This window comes from Psammomys obesus, unplaced genomic scaffold (genome assembly GCF_907164565.1).
Source record: "Psammomys obesus unplaced genomic scaffold, mPsaObe1.curated_primary_1811, whole genome shotgun sequence".
In the NCBI taxonomy this organism is placed as follows: Eukaryota; Metazoa; Chordata; class Mammalia; order Rodentia; family Muridae; genus Psammomys; species Psammomys obesus.
The window spans coordinates 3,099,818-3,111,235 of record NW_026594377.1 but is presented as its reverse complement, the minus strand read 5'-3'; the positions used below and the strand labels follow the sequence as shown (position 1 = coordinate 3,111,235).

The 11,418-nt window shown below is 40.6% G+C and overlaps 1 protein-coding gene across 3 annotated transcripts in view; it reads right to left on the bottom strand.

Moving 5' to 3' along the window:
• Positions 1-1,135: 1,135 nt before the first annotated feature.
• Psd3 (pleckstrin and Sec7 domain containing 3) overlaps positions 1,136-11,418 on the bottom strand; it is a 460,032-nt gene continuing 449,749 nt past the window's right edge. For all 3 annotated transcript variants that reach the window (XM_055618704.1, XM_055618706.1, XM_055618705.1), the window contains one exon: positions 1,136-9,267. In XM_055618704.1, coding sequence (XP_055474679.1) covers positions 9,052-9,267 — 216 coding nt within the window. In that variant the 3' untranslated portion in view covers positions 1,136-9,051. The remainder of the gene's footprint in view (positions 9,268-11,418) is intronic.

Genomic DNA, 11,418 nt, shown 5'->3' with positions numbered 1-11,418 from the left:
GGACTAAACCTATGAAACTGTAAGCCAGTCTCAATTGAATGTTTTCCTGTATAATATAGAGTTGCCATGGTCACGGTGTCTCTTCACAGCAATGGAAACCCTACTAGGACAATAGACCTCAATTTTCACCCTAGGCTTTCTTAGGGAGAAAAGGTACGTGCTAGCCACAATACAGCAATGCTATGGAGTTGATCATCTGCATTTTAGGATAGATTAACTCCATGGTACACTTGCTTTGCTAAGACTTCACTGGGAAGGCAAATGTTTCTTGAAATTTGCTTCAAGAAGCTATTTCTTTCTCCTTTGCTCTAAGCTCCCCATTCAGACTACAGGCTGCTGGGTCTCTAACATATCCACTGAGGTCTTTGTGCTGACACACTCTTCAGCCATTCTCGGAAGCTAATTAGTCCAACCATCTGAGTGGACACCACCTCGTTCAACTCCAGAGGTCAAGTCTTTTCATTGTGGAGGTCTTCCATGGTGTATGTCTCCTACTATTATCATTTTATAGTTATTTGCTGTGTGTGTGTGTGTGTGTGTGTGTGTGTGTGTGTGTGCTCATGTGCCTACAGAGATGCATGTGGAGGTCAAAGGTCTACGTGTGTTTCTTTCTCAATTGCTTTCCACCTTATTTTTTGAAAAGGCTCTCCCACCTAACCCAAAAGCTCACCAATTTGGCTACACTGGCCAGTCAGTGAACTCTGCAGATCTACCTATCTCTGCCTGCTCGGTGCTGGGCTTATAGATGTATGCTAACATGCCTGGCTGTGTGTGTGTGTATGTGGTGTTACATGTGCTTTTGTCCACACAAAGATGTCAAATATTCTGCTTGATTTCGCTACCTCTTTCCTTTGATAGTCTCTCACTGAACCCAGGTGTAGGCTGGCAGCCAGCACCTCTGAGCAACCTTGTCTCGGCCCACCTGAGCACTGGGTGGCACATGCATGGCCACATCCAGCATTTTACCCAAGTGCTAGGATCCAAACTTAAAAGTCCTCATGCTTACAGAACATGTGTTCTTACCCAGCAAACCATGCCTTTTTTATGGAAGGGCACAGGGTGTAGTAGTATTTACTATTAAAAGTATTATTCAACTTGAATAGGTAAGGAAATAAAAACATTCTTCCAAGATGACTGAACTTTGTTGTATTTATTTCTTTCTAAAGTTTGTACATTTACATATACCATAATAGAATCCTTCACTGTTTGCATGATTTCTGTTACATAAAAACCATTTCAAATGCAATAAATTTTGTTGTCATAAAAACAACAAAATACCCTCAACTTATAAAAACACAGGGACAGTTCTATTCATGACCATTTATACAATAGAGAAATGTATTATATATATATATCACAGCTTCTATGTATGTATCAGCTGACCCACTTGTCTACAAGGTCTAGGTTTACTTTAATGACAGTGAAATAGGGTAATATTTATATACAATTATTTCAATAAAAATAAAGCAATTGTAAAATGTAAACTTAATTTTCAAAATATTCTTTAAACACTTTAACAATATCCACATAGATTACTGTTCCATTCAAACGACTACCACCTTGAACGCCACAATTTGGAGATGGCATTTCTTGAGTCTGGTGGGTGATAAGGAACAGGTTTTCTGTATATAATGTGATACCACTAGCTTTCCCACGTCTGCTAAAGCTGACAGTTTGGCCACTGAAAGGGGGGAGGCTATTTTGTCATTAATTACTTTCACAATTTGCAGGGACATATGACACTCCAGGGACGGGTGACGCAAAAGGACTGGTGGAGAAAACTTTGAAGGTAAAGGAATGTTATGAATCGCCAATCAATTGGAGCCGCGGTAAATATGAATCAGCTAATAGGCTGCAAGAACCCTGCTCCTGTTTATCTTAAAAGATACAAACTGCCACCCTTATGTGCATCCCATAGTAATCAAAGCTGACAACATGGGCTCTTGTGTAAATTTCTGTTCCAGGTGTGAATTCCAAAAACTTGAGGTAGAAGAGAATGCAGGGAGGCATGTCGGCCTTTGCTCAACAACCCTCACGTGAACAGAGCACTGTTGTGAGCAATTTTATGTCTCTTGACCCTTCCCACAGAATGAAACACTGTCCATTTCTGGAAAGCCGGGAGCAAAAGGAAAGATATCATCTGACTGAACAGAAGTCAATGGGTCCATTTGTTTCTAGAAGAGACACAATGTGGTCTTAGCTTCAAACTGAGGATCCCGTCACCCTGATGTGTCTTCCTCCATGAGTGAGTCACTCTCAGGGCTGATATCTTGCCTAAGCAGGGTCAAGCCACTGGGACCGCTGGATTCCTAATGAACCTGGAAGCCAGCATATACCTGCTGCTGAGCAGAAGCCCAAGTGGAAGGCCAAGGAGAAGCTACAGAGAGGGAAGATAGCCCTGCTCTCCACTGCCCTGGGCTAAGGGCTCAGAGCAGTGAGCCTCAGACCTGCTGTGTGACCCTTCATTGATCCTGTGGTTGGGACTTGTAGGTGTGTCCAAAGACTTATGTAGATTGCGGGGGAAACACTAAGTGAAACTCCAAAGTTCTCTCCATTCACCAGTGCTTTCAGGAATTGAAGTCAAGGTGCTTCTTTCATGCTACTGCTAGTGAGAGCTGAACTCCCCCTACAAAAGCATTATATTGGGTTCCTGTCTATATTCATCCCAAAGATCCTGGCCTAAGGATAAGTGCTCACCCATTCGGCATACGCCAGTGCAAGCTCTTTCACCCACAGCTGGGTAGCCAGGGCAGGCGGTCTACACCTGGAGTTCAAAAGGTAATATGCATTCTCCATTTACACTCCCCCTGAAAGGAATGGTCTGCAGTGTGCTATGGGGCTTGCTGGAGAGTCACTGAGTACAATGACTTCAAGTTGGTGTCCACCAGGAAGGACATGGCAAGTGTCCCCACCCCCATTTCTCTGTAAAAAAATGTGATGCCTCTTAGAGTCAGAAATGAGCACACCATCATTCTTCCCTGGTTCTTGGAATACATCTGTGGTACAGTTTCTACCGCTTCCATGCATTGCCTCTTCAGAATATTCTGGCCCTCAGTGTCTTAAGGTCAGACATTTGTATAGCTTTCAACTCTCTCTCCCCCCTTCTCTCTCTCTCTCTTTCTCTCTCTCTCTCTCTCTCTCTCTGTGTGTGTGTGTAAGTATGTATACACAGATGAGGCCCTATGCATATCAATTTTCTCCTTAAACATTTAAGGTGACAGTTAACTGGTTTTGGATCTCTTAGAAGATTTAACACATACGTGACTACCCCAAGTGGAATACAGCCAGTTCACCCCTCCACTTCAATTTGGTCTAATTACTTATTTCTAAAGCTTAAAAAAGTATCTTAATGACATAAAAATTCAATGTGCATATGTACTCTCTAGAATGAATATTATCATCCATGTCAAATGGTTACTTGGCTTTACAACTTCCATGGCTTTATATTAAAATCCAAACTTTTCAAGTAACTATGACCTAAAATATACCTTATATCTACTACTCAATTTCTGAATCAAATGGCTGTTTTCTGCAAATCATAGATAATTCTTAGAAGGAAATATTCTTGCAGAAGCTCTGCTGCTTAGCCACACAACCAGCCCACCACACATAAAGAACTAATTGGGAAATATATTTGTAAAAATAGTCTGAGACTAAAGAATAAATAAGGAAACAAAACTCAAGTGTAACTGGCAATGTGGGACCACAGCCTAGAGCTGAAGCTGGGTCTCAGGCCTCACAATTCCAATTCTCCGACTTAGACATGAAGACATGAGGCAGTGTGTTCAAACAGACACTGCACCCAACCACACACCCAGTCGCTGCTTTAAATATACCAAACATGCTGGTTAATAAAACTTTAATTACTATTTACATTCTATAATATAAGCAATAATGTCAAACAACTAAGGCCAGTGGCTCTTCTTTGGGGAGAGTCAGGAAAAAGAGACCGAAGTATAAAAATATTAAATAAAGTTTAACCTGTTCCCAAAGTCTTTTTTACCAGCGGCAGTAGCTGTTAATTTGTGCAATTGTGAACCTGGAATACAGTACCCGATCTTGGGATGCCCTGATAGACATCCGTATCTGTAATATTCCTTTATAACAAAGAGGGTAAGGGTGTGGCACCAGGAGAGTGATCTACTCTAAAGTATACACCAGCACATAAAGGATACACTGGGTACTTACTTAGTTCTTCTGAAAGCTATGTATTTTTCTGGACTAATTACAACAATAAAGAACGTGAGCTTGAAAGCATCACACTTTGTAATAAGCCCTAAGTTATCAGCTCAACTTTATGTTTAAGTGCTCTTAATACTAAAGTTGCTAAGACTGCACAGGCTGGCTTTCCCCGGCCAACTTCTGTAGTTCCCAAATTATAATGACTTCTCATTGTATTGCACACTGCACACGTCAATAGACTCACAAGTTTAGTTCAAAGTCATTTTTGCCCTGGTAATTCAAAGCTTAAAGATGGAATTTCCATTGTAAAGTCTTATTAAAAAATGTAATCAAAATATCATTTGAATTTAAGTTTAATAAAACGATACCACTATAGGAACTCTGAACAGCTGCACTATATAATCATTCCTATGAGGGTTTTAAACTTTCTGTTCATATTATACTGGTTGTTAAAGACAAAAGTAATTTCAACATACATATACCATATACCGATACACAACCTACACATTGATGCACATACATACATACAACTATAAATACCCACAAATACAACATTGGCAAGTGACAAAAGCATTTCCTTTGACATGTGACACACTATCTATACAAGTATTTCTCCAAATACTTTAATACAACAGATATACATATAGATTACAAAGGATGCACCCTCAAGACCTCAGGAAACATACTGTATGTACAAGGAACTTGCTGCATTCCTTGCTCCTGCATACAAGTCAGCAAACTGCCATGCAGATTCAAGTATTTACTGACATTCTCTCCACATGCAATGAGCCAACTGCTATAAGATGCCCACTGGAGATACAGAACGAGAATGACCTCGGATGTCAGTCCCTTAAGTTTGAAGGATGGAAAAGGAGCCTGAAAGGAGATGCAGCGACAAAGTACCTCTGTAATATATGAGAATTATTTTACGTGGTTTGCTAGAGTCCTCTGGATGGCATGATGATGGCATATGTCGAAAGTGGGTAGGGAGCCCTGCTAATCTCAGGGTTTACCAGCAGCTTGTCCTGGGTGAACAAGGGTAAGAGACCCTGAAGCAATGTATGTTTTCTGCCTGCAAAGTTTCTCATCTGCTTCTGTCTGAGTAACACAGATGCTCTCAGACAAGCAGATATGCCTTCGACCCCAAGTTGAATTATTATTCTTGAACTAGAGTCTATGTTTAACTGATGCTATGATTATGCTTCAGCTCTAATGTGAGCGTTACAAGTGAAAACACGCTGTCATCTGAACTACAAAGGTGTCATACTCCACTAAAACCAGGAAGGTGGCTGCTGACCTGATCAAATCTTGTATCCATAAAAACGAAACCACAAAAATGTAGATGTTCAAAACTAAGAAACTTCATGTCAAGTGAGGCTTAACTGATGACTACTAGAAATAAATGGCAATGAATTAATCATATAGGAAGACAATGGAAAATTGATTTCTAATCAAAAAGTCAGATGATGCATATCTCAGGATAGTCCTCCCTTATTTCAGAGCATGACCCTTCAGCCCTGCTCTTTATATGATAAAGGGGAAGAAGGCAAGGGAAAAACCAGTGTAACTTCCTGTTCTCAATTTTCCAATTAGATTATAACACAAACCTAGCTGGACCTTGAAAAACCGGCCCGGTGTTCCTCTTCCAGAACCAATTCCTTCACATTACATTTGCCTGGAACACAGTCCTTATCTTCAGGATGAAGGAAATGAATGGAGGAACATAGACTGCCTTATACACATCACAAGATCATTGCATGGGAAAATGACTCCATCTTAGTTACCTAAGAGCAATTTTTAAACATTACATAGAACCTGCAGACTATTTCTACCAGAGGACTCCCCACATGCTGCTTTCACTGGGAGTAACTTAAATGTATATAAGTAATAGTTGGCTTAATTAGACATTGCTAAGAGTTAGATAAATGATAAATATATTTTGAAAGTACATCTCGGAAATGCCAGTGATAGGAATTCTGAATAAGAATTCTGAGTGGAAGTAACTAGATTTTAGTGTTTAAATTAGTTTCCTGGTAAACGTTTTTAGCAGCCAGCATGTGAGGTAGGGTGAACCCTAAACGACACACAGATTTTATACAAGGGGTACTCTATGGTCAGTTTTGCAACAAGACTATCATCAAAGTCTTTTGATGACTTGCTGATATTTTCAATAGTAAAAATCATAATTTAGGGTATTAATGTGAAGTAGATAATGCTTTATCATATAGAGAGGAACTCTAAGGCTCCAGGGCACTGAGGTAGGGTAAAAGTAGGTATAGGTGGGATAGGATGAAGTACCATGAAAAGGAAGAGGAAGAGGAGGGAGGAGGGAAAAGGACAAGGAGGAGAAGGAGGAGGAGAGCTCCCTGTACCATGCACTGGGCAATAGGCTTAGAGTAGCTGCACAAAGGACCACCTTCCATTTCTTATGACTCAATACTGTGGGGATGTGGGAGTTAGCTATGGACCAGACTCTCAGAGTCCCATTAGATGAAAGAGTGCAGCATCCTTCCAGAGGCCTCAGGGAAGACACATTTTTAGCCTGTCCCCCGAAGGAAGACAGCATCACACTAGGGCAGGCTGGGATTCTGACTCACAAAAGAATGCTACAGCTATTTTTCTAGATAATGATGCAGACATAGTCCACACTTCAAAAGTGCCTTCGTCATCTGATTATCTATAAGTATGCCCAGAAGTCCTGGAGCCAACACTAGTGAGTCCTACAATAGGAACAGTGGCAGAGCTGATGCTAAGCATATTCCCAGACTATTGTCCACGTCAGAAACTCTGCAACAAAGTACCATTCAATGTATATTAGATACTCTAGGTAAGTACACACAAACATTCTATACATACAGACAGACACTGTAGACAAACACACTTCAACATATTAAGTGTTCTTCAGCTACTGATGCTCAAAGATGATGCTCAAGACTCAAAGGTCTTGGTACCTTTCCCGTCAGGGATTACATACATACAGGCAAAAAGCAGACAGTGATACTTCACCTTCTAGAAGAAAGGCAAGTTGCTCTGGAAATATTGGGTTCAGTAAGAAGCTATGAAATAGATCAGATATATGAAACCACAATGTTAACTACCATATTTGCGTCATGGTTCTGAAATATAAATTAAGTCATTGCCTTTACCTAAACAAGATAGAAGTTTAAGGAACTTTTTCAATAGATGTTTAAGGAACTTTTTCAATAGTGTGGCAAAATACCACGAAGCAAGCAGCTACAGTCTTGAAGAGGAGTTACTGTTTCTGGACACAAGCAAGATGGGCATGTAAAGAGGTGAAAGGTACAGGCTAATACATAATCCTGTAACTAAATGTTAGCATATCCTAATGATATGTCTCTATGAACTACCAGAATTTTTGAACAGGCTTTCTCTAACTTACTGGAATCATGCTATTCATGCAAGAGCAGCTGATTCTCTGGTCATAGTAACTCCAACTAACCAAGCAGAAACAGAGAACATGTTTAAGGAGGATAAGGAATAGTCATATGTTATCCTGTTAGTTTTGAAGATATGCTGTTGGGAAGACAGTAGTTTTAGAGAATACAGTCTCAAGGTTGGAAACCAGAGAGTTTGAGCCACACGAGGAAGCTCACCTTTTAGTCCTTTCTCTTCCTCTACAGACAATATTCTACATATTACCTTAAATTTTAAAGGGACTGTTTTGACTGTAAGGTGAAACCATTTTGGATACATGGAAAAATAAGGTAAAACATGCAAATAATTTCAGGAGCAATTGTAACAGTGACATAGTAAGATGGCCACAGAGATGGAAATGAGAATAAGCTAAGAAACTGCATACAACTCATCAGATTCCTCCATCTTCAGTCACTATGATCAGACTGACTTCAGATTCAGTCTGAAGGGTCACTGACCCTTGTTGAAGAACTGCAGTTGTGTTTGCTCCTTTATTTGTCTTGATGTGGGGAGGGATCCATTTTCAACATTGCTTTCTTTCAACCAGGACATGTTCTATGTTTGCATATCCATATAAAAATGAATTTATTCCTGGAAGGAAGGCTATCAATGACAGAGATGATTCTGATTCCTAGTCTAGACCCAATGGGAGTGAGATAACATTCCTCTAGAAGACCATACACATGACTGCTGCAGCTCCTGAAGAGCTGATTACTGTCGCCAGCCTTTAGAAAACAAAAGTAGCCTGGTATCAATCCATCCTCAGCCTCCCTTCAGCATGACGACTCCACATCTGTTTTCCCTAGCATGGCTGGAATGGAGCCCACGCCTGAGGCAAACTCCTGTGCCTCACTAAGGTCTCCAGTCCTGTCATCTTCGTGCTCCCTTTTTTCTGTGTCCTGCACCAACAGCAGGTGCGAGGATGAATGCAGAAGTGCACCACTCCAGGACACCATGACTCCCAGCACTGCCGTTCTTACTTGAGTATTTACGAGCCTTCAACTTCACCTCCGTGACTGGGCAGAATTTCACATGTAAAGTCTAGGATTTACTACAGCACAATGCTTGTCCAGTTATGTGTTTCACAATGGATTAAAAACTTAAACCTAAAAAAAAGAAAGTACAACAGTTGATCGGAAAACATAAAATAACTGTGCAGAAGTGCAAATAAGAGAAAGCTGAAGGAGAAAGGATCTGTCACCCTCTGCTCCTCACAAAAGGTGCATTAGTTTTAAAGTTGCCCAAATCATCAAAGCAAGGAACTCAAGAGTAAAGACACCTGTACAGAAACTAACAAAAATATACAATGTAAAAAGTTACTAATGCACCATTTTAGTCACAGACTATTTTTTAAATATATTCACCGATTACCAGAAAGATCTTGAAAAACCCTATTTTGCTCCATGACCAGTACTTCCTGGCCACAGTCAGATTCTAAGTGACTTTTTGCTTAATGCCCGGTGTTTCAGGTCGGTGGTCCTTTCTCTCTGACACGTTGCGCTTGACCTTGGCAGTGACAGGAGATGTGTCGGGGTTCAGGGAGGGACTCGAGTGTGACTTCTTTAGTCCCGTTGCCTCGTTTCCCTCGGTGCTCAGGAGCTCCTTGCCTCCTTCTTTCAGAATGCTGACATAAATTTCATAACGGGTTTTCTGAAGGCAAAAATCAGAGAAGTGTGGTCAGTACAGTTCACAACGGTGTGTTTGCAGAAAACCTAGCAAGCTACTACACATAACATGAGGGGTTTTTGAATACCTGACTTCATCCCAAGCTGACAAATTACTTTGGTTCTTAAAACTTCAGGATGACATCTGACTCATTTATTCAGACAAGAAATTAAGCTACAATTTTCATTAGGATTTACTCGAGATTTTGAAGGAATGTCCATGTACTGGAGAGAGTACATGCATCTGAGATGCTCATGCCCATGAGGGCCTGGGTAAGAGGAGCTGTAACCTCTGATTCACATGAGACTCTTGCACATGACCTAGGCTTCATATGTACATGGCTTGAACACTGCCATCTACCCTCTGTAACTCCAGAAGTTGTCCTTCCATGCTGAATCCACCTGCTCATCCCCCGTCAGACATTCTAGAAGCCGTTCTGAATTTATATCATTTAGGATCAGCAAATTCTCAGGCTATGAAGAGTGGTTACCGGGAAACAAGATAGGGCTTGCAGAGCATGGAGCTGCTTTCTGATGCTTATCTCATGCCGCAATATTTATTTCATGACTGGTTGTTTATGGAATGCCTTCTATGTTTCAGACAGCCCTTGTCTTCCCCATCCCACCATCTCTCTTGCGCTATTTTTTTTTTCTAATCACTGAAAACACTGCAGAGATATTTGTTTTATCCTAGCCCTAATATTGCTGTTTCTGTCCACATCACTTATCTGGAGCTGTTACATAGACATATTGAAAATTACCAATTCCTGATTTGATACATTCTAGACAAAATATGCTTTTCAGCATGCTTTTTCCACACGAGAAGACTCAGGATAAGCCCTCCAGTGTTTCATTTCTAAATAAGAGCACATTACTTATAAGGCTATCCAAATAAAAGAGGCAACTGATGCTAAGAATATGTACCTTTCAGAAATTTTTCTAGTTAGATTAAGACTTTGTATACATCAGCTTCAAGTGCTGCATTTCCAAGTTATTTGTTGTTGTTGTTTTTAAATTTTATTAATTACAGTTTATTCACTTTGTATTATTTTGTTAAAGCAAGAAGCCTGCTAGCTAATCAATCCGTCTGCATCTGAGTGTGGCACTAGACTTTGGTGATGACAATCACTGAGTGCCCTTATGCTCAAATGAAGTTTATTCACCCAAATCAGACAGAACTTGTGACATTACTATTCCTTTTTACTCCTAAGGAAACAAAGGCAGCAGACCTGAAGTCAGAAGGCATTGAAGAAAACTTTGACTTGAATCCCAGCAAGGTGACAGCAGAATCTGCTTTGCAAACATTTTCTTTCTAGAAATCAATGCATATATTGTAGGAGGAAGTCCCAAAGACACTACTGTTTGGTCAATCAAAAGCTATTCTCAGTTTCCTCTTCTTTGTCCCTGCCACCCTGAAGATGGACACAATGTGGATGGCAGCTTCGCTAGCCCCTGTAGCAGCTGGGATGGGCCATGTGAGACCGTGGAGATGAGAAGACAGAAGGCAGAAGAAGCAGACATTCTTGCTGGGAGCTCTGGGGGTACTTTGCTTTCTGATGGGAGATTTGGGCATTGGAGGAGAGGCCACCTTTTCTGTAATCTAATTCTTTGTAAAAAGATCTATTTTAGTTAGGTATATGTGTGTGGTTATGTACCTGAGTGCAGCAGAGGCCAGAGGTAGTTATAAGCACCCATCCAGAGGTGTTTGGAATTGAACGGGGTCTTTCTCACTGTTAAACACGGAGTCATCTCTCTAGCCCCATAGCCTTACTCCTTTTCCCCCATTTGACATAATTCCTAAAGCTGTTACCATGTGATGTGGGGTAGGAGGTGTAGAGGCAAAAGGAAAACATGCGAGGCCTGAGGAAGAATGAGAAGACAGACAGAAATAAACTATGAAAGAAAGAAAGAGAACAAGAAAGAAAGAGAGAGAGAGAGAGAAAGAAAAGGATCAAAAAAGCACATGATTTTCGACCCAATGATCTGACCCAACCCTAAGAATTCCTACTCAGATTCATAAAGAGGAACCATAACTTTCCATATGTAAGAAGGCACTATCAACAGTCTTTATTTGCCACTGAAAGTATTACTAATTGATAAATATTCCGATTTTAAGAAAGAAGGAAACATACAGAGA